At 37.2% G+C, this 23,292-nt stretch overlaps 2 protein-coding genes across 2 annotated transcripts; one reads left to right on the top strand and one right to left on the bottom strand.

Moving 5' to 3' along the window:
- The first annotated feature begins 2,787 nt into the window (after positions 1–2,787).
- neil3 (nei-like DNA glycosylase 3) lies at positions 2,788–11,812 on the top strand. Its single transcript, XM_062425992.1, has 10 exons — positions 2,788–2,883; positions 3,062–3,171; positions 5,387–5,521; positions 5,924–6,137; positions 7,042–7,116; positions 7,429–7,595; positions 9,120–9,283; positions 10,435–10,849; positions 11,153–11,333; positions 11,502–11,812. The coding sequence occupies exons 1-10, from the start codon at positions 2,788–2,790 to the stop codon at positions 11,682–11,684; spliced, it is 1,740 nt and encodes a 579-aa protein (XP_062281976.1). The 3' UTR covers positions 11,685–11,812.
- A 120-nt stretch (positions 11,813–11,932) lies between these two features.
- On the bottom strand, positions 11,933–22,469 carry aga (aspartylglucosaminidase). The gene is made up of 9 exons (XM_062425993.1): positions 22,155–22,469; positions 19,645–19,798; positions 17,991–18,103; positions 17,023–17,135; positions 15,367–15,475; positions 14,886–14,961; positions 14,554–14,661; positions 12,548–12,681; positions 11,933–12,161 (listed from the first exon to the last, which is right to left on the bottom strand). The coding sequence occupies exons 1-9, from the start codon at positions 22,273–22,275 to the stop codon at positions 12,061–12,063; spliced, it is 1,029 nt and encodes a 342-aa protein (XP_062281977.1). The 5' UTR covers positions 22,276–22,469; the 3' UTR covers positions 11,933–12,060.
- Positions 22,470–23,292: the final 823 nt, after the last annotated feature.

Consider the following 23,292-nt stretch of genomic DNA (forward strand, 5'->3'; position numbering starts at 1 on the left):
AGAGAGAGTGGGAGCAGAACTCTGCAGATGTATATGGGGAAATGTTTGCTTTCATCCTGTGATACTGTAGGACCTGAGGCAGGAGGGCCCAATCCGGTTTTAAGCAACTTGGATTGAATTACATTTTAATACCTTGGGTGAGACCCAGCTTCAACTGCTCCACCTCCCTTGGAGCCAATGTGAGAGAGCAGCTTCAGATTTTAATACACATTATTGCTGAGTGCTGCCTTTTTTTTAAAAGGAGGGCATGGCTGTGCACTTGGCTGGAGAACATGGAGTCTATCTATTTTTATCTGGGCCCACAGAAGGGTTTGGACGGTAAAACTGTGGAGCAAACAAGTTGTGGCAATTATGCAACCAAGCCATGCAGAAAATCTTTTGACAGTAATGCAAATTATAATTCCCTTGATTTTTTTTCAGCCAGATGGGATCCTATACTGAACATGGTAGAGGTATGGATGGTAGTATGACTCAGTGATAAGGTTCATGTCTGGCAGTTCATTTCAACCTGGGATGATGGTTAAGAGATAAAGTTGGGGAGACGTGTCAAATACATTTTAAGGAACATGAGTGCATCATTTTACACTTCATTGTCTAATTGTGGTTCAATACTAACTTCATCGTTGGTCTTATCTCTTCATTTCCACTCATTCCAACTTTTCCACAAATATCTATCTATCTATCTATCTATCTATCTATCTATCTATCTATCTATCTATCTATCTATCTATCTATCTATCTATCTATCTATCTATCTATCTATCTATCTATCTATCTATCTATCTATCTATCTATCTATCTATCTATCTATCTATCTATCTATCTATCTATTACATTATATTGCAGGTTACATCACAGACATGTCGTCATGTGGGTTTCAGCCCAATAATGATACTCTAGCGCCCTCTAGTGGGGGGCAAGCTCAATAACTCCCATCCACAGATGTGCTGCAGATAATTAGCCCAAAATAAGTTTCATTGAAGAATTTTGACTAATTAATTAACTTTGAAATATTAAGTTAGCAGCTGTAACGGTTCAAATCATTATATGGGCCTCCAGAATAAACAATCTGACATTTTGATTATGCTTTGATGAAGATGAAAAATAAGGCCAATGGCTTTAAAAAAAAAAAAAAAAGACTATCTCTCTATTTTTCTGGTCTAAGTTCTAGTTGATGGAAGTCACACAAGAATAAACAAACAAACTAGAGAGCTGGTACTCTAGAGGATATAACAGTTTTAAGTGGATACTAAAAATATTAAGACGTGTTAAGAGCAGCTGGTATCTAGAAAAAACAAGTTTTACATGTAAAATTAGATTATAGCCTGTCTGTGTAATGAAGGAAATAAATATGTTATTAGATTATGTGGATAAATGTCTCACCATGTATTTAACTAGCATAAATGCAAAGTCCCATTCAAGTGAATGAGACTAGGATGTTTGACTTTCACTGTAAGCCTACACTCATACATAAATATTTACATAATAATATATTCATTCAAATCACGTGTTATGTGGTAGTTGTACACATTTACATAAAACCAGTTTATGATATGATGATATGATGAAATGATAAATGCAATCTTATCTACTAAAATCTGCCAACCAGTTATATGACAGTGTGAGCTGAGTGAAATTTTTTGGACCATTATTTTTAGAACTGCAACAACTATTCAATTAGTTGATTGACATAAAATGTATTGGCAATTATTTTTTATAATCAATTAATGATTTAAGTCATTTTTCAAGCACACACTGCTTGTTTTCATCTTACATCTTACATTTTCATACGCTAAATATTTGGGTGGTTTTAGACTGCTGCTTGGCATTTCTTAATGTTTTTTGATACTTTATTCACTGAATGACTAATTGATTAACTGAGGGAAATTAAAGGCAGGTCAGTAAAGGAAATAATTGTTAGTTGCAAGCACTCCTAATTATTATATTTGTTTTAGTCAGTGTTGGGGAGTAACTAGTTACATATAACGACGTTACGTAATTTAATTACACAATAAATGTACCTTTAATCCGTTACAGTTACAGAGAAAAAATGTGTAATTAAATTACTTGTGAAAATGTTGATGATTACAAAGGGGGTTACATCTGAAGTCAGACCCTTTGCTCAGGAGGAGGGTTTCCTCATTTAAAAAAAAAAGGAATTTAACATGTTACTGAATATTTCTGTTTTTAATTCTTTGAAAACAATATGTTTTTAAAATTGTGTATGACGTCTACTTATTTGGAGCACACATGGTCTTAAATGGTGTCACAGTACCAATTAAGCCCATGCCAAACTTTTTACTTTTTTCATAAAATAGCTATCTTTATTTTATATTCCAAAATCTACTAATCAATACATATTCAAATAACAGATAAATCTAGCTTTATAATAAATTATCTCCTTTATACATCATGTCAATATCCATGAAAAATACCTGAACTTAGATGTTGGCTTAATGAATGAAAATTAAAAAAGTAATAAAAATGTAATCAAATGTAATAGGCTATGTTACATTTCTTATTACATTTTAAATAGGGTAACTAGTGATCTGTTACCTAAGTACAGACCATTTTCTAGGTAAGATAAATTGGTTAATGCACCTTTAACCTACTCCATGCCCCATGCTCATGTAACGCCTATTTCCGGATACAAACCTTACCACGCATGCTCCAAATTGAACGTCGGTGGCGGGGAAACAGGACCAAAACAGACTTCATTTAGTTAGCTGTTGTTCTGCTGCAGTGAAGATTTCTGTTTACTAGTTTAAAAACAATCTTAACTCTAAGATGGTTGAAGGTCCTGGGTGTACATTAAACGGAGAGAAAATCCGCTCAAAAGTCCACAAAGGACAGAAAATGAAAGAGATCAGAGGAAGCTTGACGGTATGTTGTTATGTCATGTTGATGTACGCAATAAAAACATAGCTTGTTAATCACTGAGTTAGCTGTCAGTGTCGCTACAAAAACTAGTTTTTTGTGTAACTGAGACTTCAAAGTAATTTTAACAAGCTGTGGGTTTGCTGCTGCACGCTAATATTAACCAGCTTGAGTGTATTTACAGAGAAACAACTCCGAGGGAAATGCCTTTCAGAGCTTGTGTGGCTGTCCGTACACAGGTGTTGAAACCTTAGGGAAGGAGCTCTTCATGTACTTTGGCTCAAGAGCTTTGAGGTAATACAGACTGTACACACTCAGCCATACACTTATTTCAGTTCACACATGTTCACATCTGTCTTAAAAACAACAGCCAGGTTTCCCAAATGAACATTGAAACAGGGTTTTCTTACAATAATAATTCCTCCTGTTCATACTGACCATTAAAAGATCCCTTCATAATGCATGTACAATAGAAGTGATGGGGCATGAAATCCACACAGTCCTCCTTCTGTGAAGAAATGTATTTAAAGATTTATATAAAGCTAATATGAACTTTTAACGTCCAAATTAGTCATATCAAGTAGATATCTTTTAATGTTTTCAGGCTTTTTTTATTGCCAAAGTCCCTCTTTTAATTCACCACAGCTCAATGGAGAAACACAAAAAGGGAATTTGGTGCTATAAAGAGTGTTAATGTGGCAGATATCCACTTGATATAACTAACTCCGCTGAAGCCCCAGTTAAACGCCAGCTAATGGGGGACAAAATCCTGTGTGTCCACTGTCCACACAGTCATACTGTGTAACAATGCACTAAAAAATTGATCTGAAGCTTATATAAGGCTTCAGCAGTCTGAGTTGGTCAATATTAAGTGTCTATCTGCCACATTTACAGTCTTACGGCACCAAAGTCCCTCTTTGTGTTTCCTCGGACAGTGTTTCCCTGTTGAGATGCAGTGGAAGTACAGTCACAAAAAGAAAGATTGTGGCACTAAAAAGACTGAAATGTTGAAAGATATCTACTTGATTTGACTAATTTGGAAAGCTAAAGCTTTGTATAAGCTATAGATAAACTTTTAGCTAAATTGATTTTTGCACACAATGTCTGTGTGGACACACTGTGGATTTTGGCATCATTTACATTGAAAACACATTTGAAGGTGATCTTTTAATAGCCAGAGTAAATATGCTGAATGATTACTTACTCCAGTGCTCATATGGCCTGCTGACTGTGGTATTAACGTAGACTTGAAAAACTGTGAACCTAATCCTGAACATCTAGCTTAGTAAATATAAACTTTAGTGTTGCTGCAGATCTTTCTTTTCTTTTCTTTTTTTAAACATGCTTTATCAGAAGTTTTGTTTTGATAGCTGATACCAAAGATTTATTAATGCTTATACCTTTTATTTATGTGTATTTCTTTTATTTATGTTTACTCCTTTTTATTTTATATGCTGTTGGGATAAGGACTACTCTCAAAGAAAGTTCCGTTGTATAGAAATGTGCAATGACAATAAATGATTACTTACTAATCTATCTATGTTGCCTCCATGGTGTTTAACAGGGTCGCACATTTTAATAACATGAATTTCAGTATTCCAAAATCTGTCAACTGTAAGACAGAACAGTTGACGAGGTGTTAGTATTACTCACCTACAGATAGACCAAAACGGGTGCTGTCACAGCTATCAACATTGGTGACCCTATCCTTAATTACATACACAATGGATGCACAATTTATGTTCACAGTTTCTATCAAAATAATGTATGTGACCTGTTAACATTTAAGCATTTCATTTGCAGATATAATAATTCAATCTGCTCATTTAAGACAACCTTTAGCCTAGTAATGTAATGTTTTTATTTTTATTGGTGGTGTTTGTGTGTTTGCTGTTTGCTGTATGTTGAAGTGTCATACTAGAAATAAGCCATTAGCCACATGTTATTTAATGTTTTTTTATATAAATGGGTGGCACATATAGAGACACAAATCTCTATCTTTTCATATGTAATTTTTATTAGAATATCAGTGATGCATGAAACTTCCTGGAAAATCTCTTGAGAAACTATGCATGAATAAAATAACCAGACAGGAATCTCTGCTTTGGGCTAATCCGGTGAATTAAAGACCTGACAAATCAACACACTTCCACTCCGCTACCGCTGTATAATCTTTAACGGTTGACAAGTTTATATCACAGCATATATTGTCATACCACCATATTAAATGAGTAAAGAGTTTTTTTGAATCATTAAATAAAATCAGTCAGCCCATAACATTAATGGATATATACCTGAATTTTCATGAGCAAGCAGGTTGTGCCTGGGAGTGCCTGCTAGGATAGAGCCTGTGACATTTCTATTACACAATGGTGCCTCAAACTGCCAGGTCACCCTTTTAACTCTTTTTTTTCTTTCCTTCTTTTTTGTGTCAAGTCTAATATGAATTGAGACATGCTATCTTTATGTGGAATTTGTCTTTTCTTTCTTTCCTCCTCACATCCTTTAGAGTCCACTTTGGTATGAATGGATCAATGCGAATAAACCCCGCTGAGAGGAAGGACAGGAATGCCTCAATCCCAGTGCTGGAAATCCAACTGACTAACGACATTGTGAGCTTCTTTGACAGCACTGCGGAAATAAGGTAAGGGGAACACCAGCATAGTCGAGATAGATTGAGGTGACAGAAGTTCACCTTAGGGTGCGAGTCCCATTCAGTGAGTATGTCCTACATTAGGCCTTGTCTGAAGACAGTGGCTATTGTTGCATGACAAACACAGCCTTTTTGGCTCAATATTTGTCAAGATCATTGACTGCAGGGTCCAGATGTATTTTTCAGTAGCCAGACAGATATTTATTTCTGTTGATGGGAATATGTCACCTATGCTGTTCCATCTCATCACACAAACCGAAACAGAATATATGAAAGGAACAATTTGAAATTCATAACCTCACAAGTGTCCCGGATGACCTTGTGGCGCACCTGCAGTAACAGCAGGCATATGTTTCTACATTCTCCCAGTACTAAAAAACTGTGTGCTTGCAGGTTGACAGAGGACTGTGAGCAGAGGGTGAGAGCTATGCAGAGTCTGGATGTGTGCTCTTCCAAGTTCAGCTTCCCCCGTTCTGAGGAGGCAGTGAGGAGCCAAAGTAGCAGGATGCTCTGTGACGTTCTCCTAGATCAGACCGTCATGCCGGGAGTAGGCAACATCATTAAAAACGAAGCCCTGTTTGACTCGGGCCTTCACCCAGCTGTGAAGGTACGGAAAAGATGATGGATTGTGTTCAGCAGAGGAAGAGAAAAGAGGGTAAAAATGCAAGACAACCTTCACAAAAGGAAAAAAGTTTAAACCCTTGTATTATTGAGTGATGCATTACAATGAGGAGGAGAAATAGGGAAAAGACAAACAAGCGCATTGCGACACAGATCTTCCTTTCCTTCGTTTCAGTTATTGAATTGAATTTTTATTATTTTTATAAATCCATGCAGTCTTAATTGAGACTCAAATTAGGGGTTTTACCACTGATTCATTTTCATTTTGTAATCCTGCTCTGGAAATTATTTAGCATGAAAAAATGTGAGAGATGGAATGTATTTCACTGCTCTAGAGGAATCTTTTTATTAGGCAAACTTTAGACTTATCCACTGCTAGTAAGAGACTATTTCCAGTATGAATACTTCAATTTCTCAACTACTACCAGGTCTGATAAGATGTCTGCCCCCTTTAGAGAGCATTAGATGGGTTACCAGAATATAGCACACTGAACCAAAACATTAATCTCGGACTTTTGGCCCTTTCTTCTTCTGGGACCACTGAACGTTTATGAGCTTCTCCTCCATTGTTGAGCCCTTAGGTGTCCTGAAAGAGTTACAAGTGGTGTGTGCTTTAGATCTTTCTTAAACTGCCTGAATCAGAGTCAGGTCCTTTCTGCATGAGCTGCAAGTCTTGGGAATATATTATATAGAATTTGTCTCTGTTGCATCATTTTAAATCCAGTTTTTTCCATTGTTGTCTGGTATTTTTTTATTGTGTATACGCTGGTATTATTGATTTGCTGAACTGTGAAGCACTTTTAATCTCTGTTTTGAAATGAAAAGCTATACAAATATGGTTTACTTACTGTCTGGCTGTGAAGTGTAACTAACTGCTGCTTCTTTCTCAGGTTCAGCAGCTGACAGACCAACACCTCCACCACTTGGTGAAGATGACACGTGATTTCACTCTTCTGTTTTACAAGGTTAGACATTAGTATATGAAAAGCAACACACACATATAAATATTAAAGATCTGTTTGTGTATATAAAGACAGATGCACATTTACGTTGTTGTTTAGCTAACACCTCGATCATACAGACTTGCAGTAATGGATTAACTTTAAGTCCTATATTGACTAAAAGTCAGAGTCTCATTGCCTAGAGAATAGATAAATCAAATGTTCCTCTCCCTCCATGCATAATTGGCAAGTAAGGCAAGGTGAATGTTTTTTTTCATGTTCTCTTTATCCTCGTCTTTATATTCACTCTTGTCTGCCCTCCTTGTTTCTTATCAGTGTCGCAAATCTGGCTCCCCTCTCTACAAACATTACAAAGTCTACAAGCGTCCCCAGTGCTGCCAGTGCTTTCATGTCATCACAGCTTGTCGTCTTGGAGACAACAGCAGGATGACTTACTTCTGTGAGCGCTGTCAGAAGGGAGATCCCAGCGGGGTTGACGTCAGGTAAAACCCTCGTAGACCTTTGGCACTTTGACTGAATAGGTACTGTCTTGCATTCTTATAAGGAGTGGTCCCATGAAGGTTGGTATTGTTCAAAAAATGTTTGAAACCAGTAATGTTTTCAGTACCTGCAGTAATATTAAAGAATAAGACACTTCATACCATGCCTGGAAAGTGTATCACAGTTCAGTATTTAATTTAATGTTCAATTAATCAGATAATGCTTAATTGTTTGTTTTTTCTAATTAAAACATGTTTTACATATAGGATAAAACCTAAAATATTTCTTGCAACACCACTTTTTTGTCTGCTCATAATACATTTTAATATTTAATACCTGTAGAGATCAAAAAGCAACACAGTTCAGCCAGGTGTCATTTTTCAAAACCTAGTCATTGTGGAAAGTTATGAAGCTTTTTAGATAATACGTTACACATTTCGAGAGGCCATCTTTGCAGGCAGATGGGCTTGGCAGGGAGTGGGAAGTGTTATGGGGGGAAATTAATGTGCATATAAGGTTGTGTTTGCCAGACAGGGCACAGGCTCAACACCTCCTGGTTCGTGTTTGAGCAAAGCTTTGCGAGGGGGTTAGAGCCTAAAGCCCTTACAACGCATTACACAGCTGATAAAGCAATCTGTGAGGAAAGTTTCCTGAGAGCCGACCCTACTTTCCTCCTCCATGACTGTTGGCATTACAGATTTGCCTTCTTGTCAAACATAGTCTAGCTTTATGTCAAAGCACTAACATGCATGCTTGGAGCAATTAAATGAAACACATTGCCTTCACTTATCTTCAGCTATAGCTTGAACTGCAAAATCTTTATCTAGTTTAAATTTTCTGTTTTCCATTTTCTCTAATCAGGTACAATAGTAGTTGAATAATTTATATTGCTTATTTTGGATGTGCAATTACTATGACTAACTGCATGTAACAGAAGTCATTAAGAACAGTTTAAATGTGCACACACTGTAAATGATTCTGGATATATTGGCTAAATAACTTAACGGTAATACAATGACATACTAATTTATCACATCGGCTGATGTGGAAGAGTAATTTTACAAAAATAGAATTACACTAGGTTTATAAGGTACTCCAAGTAAAACATAATAGTGCAGTGGAGTCTAATACAATATTCCTGCAATAAATCCTACCTTCTAAAGTTTATATGAAATGTTTGTTGTTTCAGAACAGAAAGTTACAAAAAGGGTTCTGATTCAACTTAATTGTCATTTTGGAGGCTTTAGTCTGTGCTGCTGTTTAATTTTATTGTGTTACAATGAGAGATCAATAATATTTAGTCTAGCCTTATTAATAAAAATGGGGTAGACAAAACATACCCTCATTAATAGGAAAAAGGCTACAAGTCTGCCAAGTGTTTCAAAAAATATGTTCAAATAATTTAGTTTTTACATGGTAAAATTATTTCTGCTGCAGTGCACATGCTGTAATAAGTGGTAATCCAATTTTAGCAACAAAGGTTTATGAAGTTCACGCTTGTCGCTGTTGTTTTTCCACAAATCCAGTACACTCCCCAAAAGGAACAGTCTGATTGGCTGGGCATACAATGAGGGAACCAATGACAATGTGGCTAAGAGGGAGGAAGAGGACTGGGCCTGTCAACTCTGCACACTCATCAACCTGCCAGCAGCAAAAGCCTGTGATGCCTGTTTCACTCCCAGACCTGAGGGTGAGTGAAATGTTCCGTCCTCATAGTCACTGAATTGAATGCAGCAGCAGAACGGCCTTGTTAGTAAGAGATAAAATAATAGTTTTGTTGTTACGCTGAATGACCCCATGTACAGTTTGCCATACACACTCTAGTATGTCTGAACAAGGCACCAAAACCCCCTTGCTGTTTAAGTGACACTGCAGACAAGCTGACTGCTCTTCAGTTGTGTGTTTGTTATGTTGCTATGTAAGTAATGAGCGTATCTGTCAGTCGGCCATTTCTCTCTATCTTGAGACACATTATGGCAGCAGTGAACTAGTGTTGAGAAATGTATCTTTTGCCACTGTCAAACAGTTGAATGGTTTATTTTTTTAAATGTTTTTGATTATCTTAGGATAACATTGCCAAATTTCAAATAAATCAAATTTTAATGATAGCTGTGTGAGTTTCAACCTAGACCACAATTTACCCAAGATTCATTTAGTTGCTGTAGGTTTTTCAAGCATGGATAAATTAATATTTCTGACATACTGTATGTCATATGTCAACCTTAAAGTGTTTATTCAGATTATATTCTAACTCCAAACAATCTTTTACTTCTGAGCAGTACATTCATTTGACATCATCTGCTTTTTAAAGCTATTGTCCAGAGAAGCTCAAAAGGGAGTAATTATGTCAAAGGTTATGACAAAGGTTGCATTTTTGGTTGAACTAATACTTTAAAATCTTTGTCAGTGGATAAAGGACATTTAATTCTCTAAACTTCCTTTTTTCCAGTAATACCCTGATTTGTATTTTTATAGTTATCTTTATATCTTCTACTGTTGTCCACTGAACAGCTCCAGTAAAACAGTTGGGGGTTAAGTGCATTGCTCAGGGGCACATTAATGGTAGCTGTCAAAGGCAGGGAGTGCAATATTTATTCACAGCTCTCGTCTAACGACTGAAATCAGGCAGAAGGGTGTTATTTTACAGAAGGGTTTCATCAGCACATGATTGTTAAGATTTTATTTGACGACACAGCACAGCAGTCTGCTGCTTACTAGTACATTTTATTGCAAGATAAACCCTTAAAGCTAAAAACAAACCTGTACAGCCAGTGCATCAGATTAAACTAAAGCTGCTGAACATGAGTTTCTGAGTTTCTCACTCTGGTTCCATCTCCACAGTCCAAAAAGACAACATTAGCACTGAAGCATCTCCCTTCACTGCTGATTTGATGAAATACCCCTGCACTGCCTTTAAGAAACCACAAGAGGAGCTGAAAGTCAACTGGAGGTCTGCATTTGGGACTTCAACCCTTGTTTTCTCTGACTTGAGCAAGAAGCCAAAGCGTGTAAACTCCCCACTCTCTCTAGCCGGCAGTCATTTGAATTCCTTGGCGTCAGAGCGAAGTTTATATAAATACAACGTCTGCCAAGGGACAACAAGCCCCAATTATGCCTCTGGTGGCTGGCAGAAGCAAAGTGCTGAGCTCTCCAATGGGGAATCACTGGCCTCCTACAGTCACCCATCCAAGAAAATGAGAATTGATCACAGTCCCTTTCCCAGTAACAATGCTCAAAATGGAACCCCCAATTCAGGGTGAGTGACTCTCTCGTTTGGCTATTCATGAATAAGTTTATAATAAGAGAAGTTTTTTGCAACCTCAGGGAGCTAAGTGGAATAAAAAAAACATCTGACTGTGGATTGTTTAATGCAACATTGTTAAAAAGGTTCAGATTGATGAATGGTAGGCTACAAGCAAATCTGATTATTACTAACACACCATCACAACATGTGGTTGAAGAGAGGTTGTTTGCTCATTAATAAAGGCTGATGTGACAGGTATTCTTGTTTTATTTTCAATTCATTTCAAACTAATGAGACTTTCTTCACTTCTGTCAGTATGCACAAAATAGAAACGACAAGAGGCAGCTCCTCCCTTTCTTCCAGTCCCAGTGCCCCTTGTTGTGAATCCCATCGTCGTCCAGCTGTCCTCAGAGTGGTCCACAAGGAGGGCGAGAATAAGGGACGACAGTTCTATGCCTGCTCACTTCCCAGAGAGACGAAGTGTAATTTCTTTGAGGTGAAAATGGAAAACAATTAATCTCCATGTTATCGTGTAGCATCGAAAATAACAGTTTTTTTATTTTTTGAAGTATCTTAGGTTTTATCTACAAACATTGTAATGTCTGTGCATCCAATTTAAATGGCTAAAATAAAAGTTTACAGCTAACCTTTTTTTCTGTTGCAGTGGGCTGACTTAAGCTTCCCTTTTTGTCACCATGGGAAACGATGTTTAATGAGGACGGTGCTGAAACTAGGACCCAACAACGGCCGGAATTTCTACACCTGCGGCTTTAAAAAGGGTAAACAGTGTGACTTTTTCCAGTGGGCAGAGAACGGACCGGGGATATCAAACCTGCCTGGCTGTTAAAATGTCCATGTGTTTAGCAATACATTACTTGTAAAAGAAACCCTGATCCCTACATGATGTTCATATAAAGAAAAAGAGGTACGTGGTAAATCACCTTCCTGTGCTTAATGGAAAATATCTATCAACCATATGACCATCAGATTATGCCCAACCATTTTTGAATTTGTACAAAAATGTTTTTACCCAATCGAGTTTCTACTTTTGATTTGTATTATCTTATTTGTCTCCATCTTTTAAATGTGTTTTAAAGTTATCATGAGGAAGCCTTGTGATAAATGTAATAAAGGATCTAAACAAGTCAAAAAACGCAATTAAACAATTTATTTATGGGTTAAAACCATTGGTATAAAAAATATAGCATACTATCATTATCAATTTAAAAGCAGTCCACAGATTTCAGGAGTGGTGTGTCTGACTCTGGGTTTGACACCATGAAGTGGAACTGGGAGAAGCCATCGACTTTGTTACAAGCCGCACCTTTGTAGATAAAAGACAAAAGAAAAAAAAGATGTTACAGGTGAAACAAAACTTCTACTTCCATCTCATTAAGGTCCAATTTAGTACTGTTATTAATGTGATCCATGTATATATATATATATATAGCTGACATTTTGATGCCACTGTGTTTGATTACTTACACTTTATTAGACAATGTGACATTGTGAGCTATTTTTCAGCGCACGCCATGTAAAGTAGACAGTATATTTTGATGTGGAAACAAGAACATTGTGTTTGTAGAGAGACATGTATGTGAGTATACGTTGTCTTTCTACATTTCTGGAGTAAATGTTGAGCGTTTGTTTGCGTCTTAGTACTTTTTGGCATTAACTGCACAGTCTGTATATGTAAATCCAAACACTCACCATAATGGCCTGTTGTGTTAGCACAGATGATCGCCCCAAAAAACTCGGAGTAATGCCTCTTGATTCTGGAAATGGCCGTCTTACAGGCTGCTGAGGGATCTGCCCCAGTCCTCATCAGCTCCACAGCCAAGTAACTGTTGGCAGGATTACATGCAGTACACATGAGGCAAACTAACCAGTGCTGTTAAGACCACCAACCAGGATAATGACAGGGATGTGATGAAGTTGTTGAATAAATCTGATGCTAACAAATGTTCAAAACACTGATTAAATATGATCTTAAAAAAAAGAAAAGAAGTAATAGTCCCATCTTGACTTTGGTATGCATGAGTGGAAAGTACAAGAGACAGTTATAACACATCTTCTCAGGTGTTAACAAGTGCATAAAACCAACAAATATGCAGATTATTTGCTTTACAGACACAAATACACAGGGTGCTATTAACTCCATCAGCCTCAGGTCAAATGTGTGGAACAATGAGTGACACATCTGTAATTTCTTAAAATTGACTCTCAAAGGATGGGATTTTAAACAGGAAAATATGTAGGAACTCTCACTCAGCTGACTGATGATGTACCATATTAATGTGTATTTTTCCCCACACAAGATATCAAGCAATCTCTGGAAAGGGAATATTCTGGGCTTGTGGTTACAGTATTTAAGAACATACCAAAATAACATGACAGATGCTTTTTTAAAAACAGTCCATTGCTGTTGATGATGTGTTACTTCCACCTTTTGACAGTGACAGTCACAGATGTAGATGTGTCACTTGTCAGTTAAAATACTGGGACTGATGGAAAAAAGATAAGAGTCTGAAAAATTAACACATAGTGTACAACTATTAACAAGGTCTTCCTGAAATCTTCAACTCATACAAAATGAATCAGGAAACTGCAGTTGGAATAGCCAAGTCTCTGGTGTGGCTTTGTGTGACTATAAATATAAAAAAAGAGTACAATTTAAAAGAAAAAAAAAGTGTCTACTCAGCAAATGATCCTGAATAAATAAATATTAAAAAAAAAAAAACCTTCTGAGTCTTCTACATTCTCACAAACAGGCTTTACTGACATCGAGCCTCTTTTCTGGAATGTACAAATGACAGTTTTGGGGCAATGTAGTCACGCCTCCACACTTCTTAACTATTGTTGCACTTGGAGCGAGAGGCTCACATCAGAAATTGGCTGTTTAAAATCCTTAGGTGTCACCTGTATTTTCTGAATCTATAAGCACAATGCTTCTGTCAAGGAAAACGCACAGCAGCCCTATTAGTCAAAAAGATGGGTGGGAAATAAACCCTTTTTGGGGTGCACAAAAGAGTTAGGATCCAGTCAACATGTCTCAGGGAAAGCTATTTTAAATTACAGTTTTTATACACATTTTCCACTGTAGAAGAAACCATGAAGTGGATGTAATCTGGAGGTACTTCAGTGTTTACAAAGTTGCAGTGATTAAGGTGTTCTTACTTGGAGTGACATTTTAGTGTCACTTTTATGTTGCACTTCTTGTATGACCTTTGAAAAATCTGGTAAAAAAATCTCATTAAAAAATAGACCCTCTTTCATATTATGTGAATGCTTTGGTGGATCCTTTTTACTGAGACGAATGAAGGGCAGGTTACGCTAGAAAATGACTAGTGCGCATGACATTTAACAAAGTTGGAAGGAAGAAATGTTAGCTGTGTATAGCTGTTTTGAACTGCCACACAAATGCACATCCCCCCATCGCCTGCTGTCAGAGCTGTGGGGGAGGAGGGGTGTCACGATATTGTTTAAATATGGGGCAGCAACGGCACATATTCAACAAGCAGTTCTGATGGAGTATACATACACTGGTGCCTGTAAAGCTCAATATGTAGCTCCAATGGCTTCTGATCTTCCCTTTGCATGTTTTATGTACATTGTGTCATTGACGCTGTTATCTTCCTCCATTCAGTAGTGCCGTGTCACACCATTACACCACAGGAAAGACATTCTGAATTGAATAGGACCAATGGCTGAGGTACCTTGGTAGAAAGCGCATCATGATGTCACCATCTCCAGTAGCGGCAGCACCACCAGCTGAGCTGTCTGCATAGGCCCCTGCTCCGACAATAGGAGAGTCCCCAACACGACTGCAAGCATAATCAGGATTTAGACACAGGCGCTGCTTACTGGCTTTCAGTAAGCAAAAGCAAAAAAAAACCCAACAATAGTACAGCATCTGTAAAATAGTCGATGCTTAAGTCTCTTGGAGATGCAAACAATGGCTACATAATTACTACCAGACTTTACTTGCTGAAAAAGTCGTTAAAACTGTGATATAAAATACGAAAAATGCTACAACATGACTACATACCCTGGAACTTTGTGAGTTAGTCCATTGGTTGATGTGCCAGCAGCCACATGACCAGTTGTATCAAGAGCAATCATCCCTGGTGCAAAACAAAGTAAGTAAATCAGCGATCACATATATGTCACGTTTTTCAACCAGACATGTGGTTCAAGGCTTTATATGAGCCAGTTCTACCTACACTGCAAAACATTAAATCCATACCTACTTCAGGGGCACTGATGAGCACATTCTGTAAGTCTAGCTCAGACTTAATTAAAGGGGACATTTCAAAAGAGAATTCATGAAAAAGGATTAATTAACCCTTTTCTTATTCAAATAACTCCCTAGTAACTGCGGCTTTTGTGGGCCTGTACATGTTCCTTTTTGGCACGTTCTGCTGTTAGAACTTCTCTCATCCCTGTCTAGTTTCAATGAAGTGCTAAAATACTAAACTATAAAATGCCCGAGGCAGGCGTACTTCACACTGTTAATGGATAAAGCCTACCTATGGTGTCGTGAGAGCGCATATTAACATGCCGTGCCCTTTTGTTCTGTTCCAGCGTTGCCCTGGGCTTGTAGGGTCCACATGATTTGGAAGGATCTGGAATCACATTCTTTTGACAGGAGAGAAAACGTCATTATGTTTTTGGATGGTGCCATTATCCTGTGACTTAATAGCACATAAGCAACTCATGTTGATCTGCAGGTATTTGCTTTGATTTGCTGCAATGTAATGACATGAAGCCACTGTCACTAAGTTGTTTGATACCTAATAAACAGTAGCTGGTCTGTTTCCGATCACTGGACTATCGCATGAACAAAACACTCCTGCTTAAGGTGGGAGTTTTGTGTCTAAATAGTCAAATACCAGATTTTGAGACACAGACAGCCCACTGTACCTGCTCATTCATTGTAACTTGTTCTGGATAAAGTGCACAAGATGTGAATATCTGTCAGAGTGCAGTGTAGTTTGACAAAAGGTTCCCCTGTATCCCTCAAGGCCTCTTCTCTGTTCTTATTATTGCCTGAATGTACCAGCTTGACCTGCAGGGAGGTGTGAAAAGTTCATTCAGAGTCTTCTACTCCTTTGATGTTACAGGTGAATGAAACCCTGCTAAAAATGTTGAATTTTGAGTCTCAGTGAACAGTCTCAAAACCTGTGAGTTCTGTCACCCTTTCGTAAATTTTGACTTATCTGTCTGTTTTCGGATGACGTTATTGCAGTAACCCTAAGTGCCATAAAAGGTCAATTTAAATGTTAAAACGTCAGTCTTTTCATGTAGCCTGTGTGTACCAGCATTACTTTTCCACAGGGCTTTTGTCATGTCATCAATAAACCAAAGTTGGGATCAACTAGTCTGCTTTATGAAAGTGCCTGTGCATTATTCATGAAGAAAAGTCTGTTTTATTCCATTTCATGAAGGTGAAGGTGTATAACCCTTGAAAACATTCTCTTTAGTTATAAATAATACAGATGCAGTTGTTCTCCATTGACCTCAGCAACTATCTGAACATTTAAAAAAAAAAAAAGCCTGTACGAATAATTTCCTTTCACGGTAAGATGGGGATAATGACACCTTACTACAGATTTTACCCCAGCTGTACACAGAGACATGGCTTTGTTTAGGACTGTACTGATTTCTGTAGTATTTTGAAAAAATTTATGGCACTATTAAAATTATGTATGTATAGAGACTGATTACTTTGTACTCTCATCTGTTTACAGTATGTCTTGTACTATTTGCCAATAATAACCGCTCAATGTTTTATTGTTTTATTCAGCTGGGGGAAAACCTTGGATGGTAGAAGTGGTCTCCTGTGTGTTTTCCTAAACTATTCTCTACATGACTTTGAAAAAGGCATTCAACTCTTAAGTTTGGCAGCAGAGCTGCTAGGTGGCCATCGGCAATGGACTGCCTTGCAGCCCCAAGTGTAAAATGTTTTTTGTCAAGATTTTCGGGTATTGGCTAGAGGAACAGGATGGTTTAAATAACAGAAGAAAAAATTAGTCCTGTAGGCCATCACCTCCAACACAAAAACTGACTTTTTGTTAAGTACTTTAGTATGTCTGTCAATTTCCCTGCTTAATATCAATGTTTCAGAAGCAGCACACCTTTAGCCAACACAATCGAGAAGAACACACACTCTTATACACACATACCTTTCGATAATTAGGTTGGCAGTTACCCTTCAGCCACTGTGAGAAAATATTCAGAGATTTGTTGGTAGTCAGGTCTTCTGCGATGAAGCCCATGTTTTCAGCAAACACAGACGCTATAAAAAGAGAAGTAATACTTTCAGGTCATGTTACACATTCTGCTCCACAGTGACCTCGAGTTATAAGAAAACAAAAAGGTTACAAACAAAGTCGTGACTGGAGGCAATCTCATCTCATTTAGGCGTTTGGCTCCGGCCTGTGAAAGAGGAAAAGTCTTACATCGCTGCTGCATTAAATAGCAGTGACCTTACCATTCCTATCGGAATGATCTTTCAGTTTGGATGAATAGAGAAAAAATTAATTACGTTTCACTGGGATAAAATAAGTTGTTCGTCATCACACTACAAAAAAAAAAGTTTCAATGCTGGTATTCAGTTTCTTTTAAATGACCTGCAGGCATGTGTGCTATACTCACATATTTGCTTTCATAAAAACCTAAAGCCCTTATACCTTGAACTGGTCTCTGAGTCTGTCAAGCTGAACTGTATGTGCTTCTTTTCAAAGCACTTGTCTGTTATATGATCATTTTATGTATGTTCATAGCATTTTAGCTCTGATGTATCCATTCATTAATAACTGCTTGCATAGTGATATAGGGATTAAAGCTTGTTCAAATGGTTAAAAAAAAGCACATTACACAAGTGCCTAAAATGCTTTGGCGTTAATGCGACAAGTGCCCGATTAGGATAACTAATGCAAATTCAACGATTAAGGTGTCCTCTTAAAAATTAATGCATTCATTTCAGACTAGACTAATGTGGCTCTACATTACTGATTTTTTGGAGAAACTGTTTCTGCTGATTATACATTTTGCACTCATATGTGCATACTGTATGTTGTTTAAATATAAACAATGTCATTATCTCTTTCCATTCTCATTTATAGTCCTGTAGACATTATTCCACTCATACCTGACTCTCCCACCAGCAGTGTTTGATCGGTGCGCTCCATCACAGCTCTCGCTACTCCAATGGCATTCTTGATTCTTCTCAGGTCTGCAACAGCACCCACCTCCATTGTATCACTGCTCACAAAGAATACACTGAATGAGCACTCCTGTTGGATACACTCAGTGTCTGTATAAAGAAGCAGCTATTAGTATATGACCTTTATAATTCAGTATAAAACTGCATGGGAGCATAGGGGGGACACTCTCCCCACCCCTCTAACCCCTTCTGTCAAACATGAGGTATAGTGACCAGTAATAACAGATGATTAAGCAAATTAGACTAGTGATGTGATGCAAACAGTGTTTCTTGTAGGGATTTTAGTTGAAATGTGGTCTAAGAATAAGCACAATTTTTCAAATAAAAATTAGATTAGATTAGCTAATTAGGCAAATAAGTCAAGCCCACATAATTATATGCAGGTGAACATTATAGTGCCAGAAGGTTGTGATATTTATGCATTAGTTTATACACTGGCTATTAACAAAAATATATCTTGTGCACGGTTAATACAGTCTAATGCAACAGCCCTGCAATGAATACAATACAATACAATTGAACTTTCAGTGTTAAGTTAATGTTATTGTTGACACTGTCAGATGGGAGTCTAATTGGTAATCTAGTGTTTTAAGATGTATTTTGTGGCGGTGGTGTTGTAATGGATTGCATTATTTAGAAAGCTGCTTCTAATATTTATCCACCAAAGGAAAACCCAGTGCTGCAAGAATTGCCACAGAATTGAGTCAACTCCTCTCTGACACAGTATCAAAAATTCAACAAACTGTAAGGTTTTCACAGACAGTATTTATTGCAGCGCAGTTCTGTTGGATTGCATTAAACTGTACAGGTGTTTCAATTCTTGAGCTCAGTGGGTACATGTCTGCTAGTGATCACTATTTCTTATGCATTATATTGGATTGTGTGGGAGACTATCATTTTAATGTATTCATGACTATCTTACCTAAAAAACTAAATTTTTGGCAAAACGTAAAAAAAAGAACATCCCACAGAGTAATAACAAGCAGCTTGCCACTTGCCATTTGTCTGTCGTTGTAAGCTGACATTTGCCTCCCATGATAACTTCTAAGTGTGTAAATGTTTGCGTTTAAGGACTTTATAATTGGGAACCTTTCAGATCCTAATTAGACTCTTAATTAGTGTGTTATTGAAGACAGACTCTCTGGAAAGGTCGAACAGATAAGCCTGTAAATGTTAAAGATAAACAGACAAGCATATAAACACAACTTTAAAAGAATTAAACAGTATGTTGACAGCCGCAGGTGTCTAATTAGTAATTTTCAATTAGATATAGGTCATTTTCTGATTACCAGTATTCGTCAAAAAACATCCTTAAATACATTTTCAGCCATTTCTTTCTTATAATTTCCAATTTTATGGAATCACAATAAAAGCACTTTGAGATTTAAGCATGTCCCAAAAGATTTGCAGAAACATAACTAGGTGTGTAATGGTTTACACAGCTGGATGGAAACATAACAACTTACAAAAATATTTCTATTTCCATGTCATCCAGCTCTCCCGCTTATTTACACTGCATTTACTGCAAATATTTTTACCATGCCATTTAGTATTTGTGCGATTTATATCCGTGGTTTACCCATTCATGATCATGGCATCCAGCGTGGTCTCTCCAGACTCATCTGGGCTCCCGCCATAGCCTACACTGCCATCACACTGCTCCATTTCACAGCGGGCACATCCCTTCTCCACTGCATCCAACACTGAGCCACCAGACTGCAGGACACTCCATGCTATAATATAAAACAGAGCACAGTGAAACATACAATATGCAATACACCACAAAACAGATGCTGCACCCACAATCATGGGCAATAAACACCCTCCAACAGTCAATTAATTTATGCTGTTGTGTTCTTTGAAACATTTTAGCAGCTTAACCTTATTTTAGAGGAGAGGGAAGGGTCACTCTGTACTGCAAATCTAGATATGATGTTGAAAGGATGAGTTTGAGAAACACATTTTGCAATCCATATTACTTGTTTAAGTGTAATATAAAATATGCAACAAATATTCATTAAATATGGGCTCAAAAAAAAGTAAACCTTTCTTATTTTATAAAAAAAACAAAAAAACAATAATGATTTCCCAACCCACTCATTTGTTCTTGGAGTGTTCTGTTATTTAGGGTTTAATAATGGCAAGGAATTATATCCATTTGCCAGATTTACATATACGGGAAAATTAATTAAAAGTTCAGATGATGCATAAGATGACCAGTACAATGCATTCCTAATAATCAGGGAGCTGACAACCATTTGGTCACTGATCCCTAAAGTGCCCATGGGGGATCAAAAGACCAACTGGTAGCACTGCCACCAGCTTGCCACTAAATTCTCAGACCATTACACGGTGGTGTTCAGCAGGCTACTAGCCACACATCTCTGCTCTTATCATTTATGATTCTTCCCATCTAGAAATTCGTTCTCATCTACAATCTTTGGTAAGTGCACTTGTCTCAAGATTTTTTAAATATTTGTATATATCAAACTCAGCATTACAATCTTTATTCTACTTAGAAAGTGCAACAGAAGCATGAGATTAGCCTGCTATTGTCAGCTGGTTCTGTAAACCCCCAAAGGGAAAGAGATCTGCATGGACGGATCAATAATAGTGGCTCACAATCTACACGTTTAAATATCTACCCACAGAACAGAACAGGCCACTCTCTTCATTTTCAAACCTAATTCAAGGAAATGAAGTGATGTACATAACGGTGATATTTTTAAGTTCACTTTAATCAGGTAAAGATCTGATCTGTTACTTGAAATGCTCCAAGCACTATTTCAATCTTTTTTTTCATGTTGAGCTGTGCACCTGGTAGAAATCCACTTGACAGATAAGTCACAAGGAATGCTGAAAAAAAAAATTCAGTTTCAATTTGAACATGTCCAATGTATCATCCTGCTAGAAATGAAATAGAGTGAGGGCAGACCTGGCAATGGCAGTTATGAAGCCAAGTGGGTTCTGCCCATTTCCTAAACCCATCTAAGTCTCTGACGGTCTTACACACTTCTACAGTTAAGCTGCACTGAAGTCACAAGTATGCTGCAAAAAAAAAAAAGAAGCATTTTATAATAGTGTGAGAAAGAAATCCCAAAAGTAGTGGTTATAGACCCTGCCAGGGATTCGCTAAATATACACATACACACTCTCTCTTTCTGTCTTTTTGTTTTTATGATAGAAAATTAGTTTGAACTTACAGTCATAAATACACATTTCTAGTGCTAAAACTGACATTAAATTATTAGTTGATCTGCTTATCATTTCTAGTTGTCAATTCTTGGATCGAAAAACTGTCAGAAAATAGTAATAAATGCCCTTCACAATATACAAAAGCTCAAGGTGATGTCTTAAAATGTCTTATTTTCTTTGACAATAAGCAAATCCTCATATCTCAGAAACTGGAGAGACTTATTTGATTATCAAATACATGCTAATTCTTTTTCAGCCAATCAATAATTAACTAATCATTTCAGCTCTTAACAGTTAATTAGAACGATGTTCTTCAATGTGCACGTGGATAATACATCTACCATTATGCCACAACATTAATATTTGTTTTTTTCCACTATGTACAGTCTTAAATAACATGTCAAGGCATCAAGCAGCTGCATGATGAGTCATCTAATGGTAGACATAACAACCTGTGCCCACTTCAAGATGATGACTGCATTCATAAAATTGCCACTCTGTTCTGCAAATGAAGATAGGTCGTTATGTATTTAACAGATTATATAAAATAATAGCAGCATGTCTCTGCTTCTCTGCCGAGTGTCATGGCTCTTCTTATCAAGTCTGTTTGCAAACTTGAATAACTGTAGGCTTCGTTAGGGGGTTTGCATCCTTATATTATGTTGTGCACATTATTCACAATGGCCACCAGTTAAGTTTAATGCACAGACAGATTCAGAAACGATATATTGGTGTTCAAAGCAATCAACAAACGTCAGTAAACATCTTTATGATGGTGTGGGGAGGCACTTCTGGACTTTGGGTCATATCACATGATAGGACTGAGGGACCCTTTAAACAGTTCCGGGTGTAAACACATTTTAAAAACACATTGTTAAATACCGTGTGGCATACCTGCAGCCGTTGCATTCTTGAATGGCCACGTATTGATAACGAGAGGTAACGACGCATGTCCAAGAGGCAACAGAAGAGTGTAAATCAAGAGCGATGTAAACATTTTGCCCTGACAACACATTGCTGAACTATCACAGCGTCAAAAATGACTGTAATTTCTTATTCATTGCTGTTTTTTTCACGCCAACATTGTAATCTCCCTTGTAGACTACCAAACAAAATACATTGTTATGTCTAATACTTTATAAAATAACTTTCACCGTGCAGAATGCCTGCGCTTTGGTTTAAAAAAGGTTACATTCACTTCCTCGTCGTGTCATGTGCTGAGTGGGCGGGTTATTTGTTAAAGGGACAGTGCAAATACATTAGCTCAACAGGAAATCTGTCATGCACTTTAGGTAAGTGGCTTTTTTATAGGTACAATGTTGTATGCTATAAGTAACCTGCTTAAAAAAATTTAGGTGGACGTCAGTGACGATTTTAGACCCTTTTAAATGTGATCTTAGCACCCCTAAAAATAAATAAATAATTATTGTAATTATTTCCCTAAAGGTTATTTTATACAACTTTAATTATTTTGCGAGCCTGTCTGTTAGAGATGGGACAAACACGTATGCTACAGGTTTAAATAGATTTGTTTTAACATGTTTAATGTACTTTGGATAGTTCTGTCATTAATATAATCTTTTCCTCAGGGTTCATTAACTATCTTCGGGTGCTCTCTGTAGAAATATGTTATTGTTTATTCTGAACCAATATTATCATACATTATAGTAGACCACTCTACTATGTATTAATATTTCTTGTTGTAATTTACATTATCTAGTGAAATGTGGAATTTAGCAGGGGGTTTAAACACTTGCAGGGCATTGTATGTCAAATTCTCATTAGGAGCTGAGCCCCCCTAAAGGTCTGATCCTAGAATCGCTCCTGGTGGACGTAATGAATGTATCTAATCAATGTGCAACAGTCACCTAATTAATGTGTTCCAGGCATTTGGCAGGTACTATTTCAGCACGTATGTTATTGTGGATGTTTGGGAATTAAATAATTGTAGGAATTGTTACCATAGTGTTACTGTGGAGGGAATTCAAGTTAATTTGACTCATATGGTAGAGCAAAGTTTCCAGTGAAGGCA

The sequence above is a fragment of the Scomber scombrus genome, chromosome 9 (assembly GCF_963691925.1).
Source record: "Scomber scombrus chromosome 9, fScoSco1.1, whole genome shotgun sequence".
Lineage (NCBI taxonomy): Eukaryota > Metazoa > Chordata > Actinopteri > Scombriformes > Scombridae > Scomber > Scomber scombrus.

What these genes read in the sequence shown, in the direction of transcription:
- aga (XM_062425993.1), bottom strand. Translation starts at nt 22,275, where the DNA reads ATGTGTTGTCAGGGCAAAATGTTTACATCGCTCTTGATTTACACTCTT. An exon ending in GATGCCATGATCATGAATGG is followed by an intron (nt 18,104 to 19,644) that starts GTAAACCACGGA and finishes CTTTGTGAGCAG; the next exon opens with TGATACAATGGAGGTGGGTG. An exon ending in GCGCTCTCACGACACCATAG is followed by an intron (nt 14,962 to 15,366) that starts GTAGGCTTTATC and finishes GTTTTGCACCAG; the next exon opens with GGATGATTGCTCTTGATACA.
- neil3 (XM_062425992.1), top strand. Translation starts at nt 2,788, where the DNA reads ATGGTTGAAGGTCCTGGGTGTACATTAAACGGAGAGAAAATCCGCTCA. An exon ending in TTTGGCTCAAGAGCTTTGAG is followed by an intron (nt 3,172 to 5,386) that starts GTAATACAGACT and finishes CACATCCTTTAG; the next exon opens with AGTCCACTTTGGTATGAATG. An exon ending in CGAAGTGTAATTTCTTTGAG is followed by an intron (nt 11,334 to 11,501) that starts GTGAAAATGGAA and finishes TTTCTGTTGCAG; the next exon opens with TGGGCTGACTTAAGCTTCCC.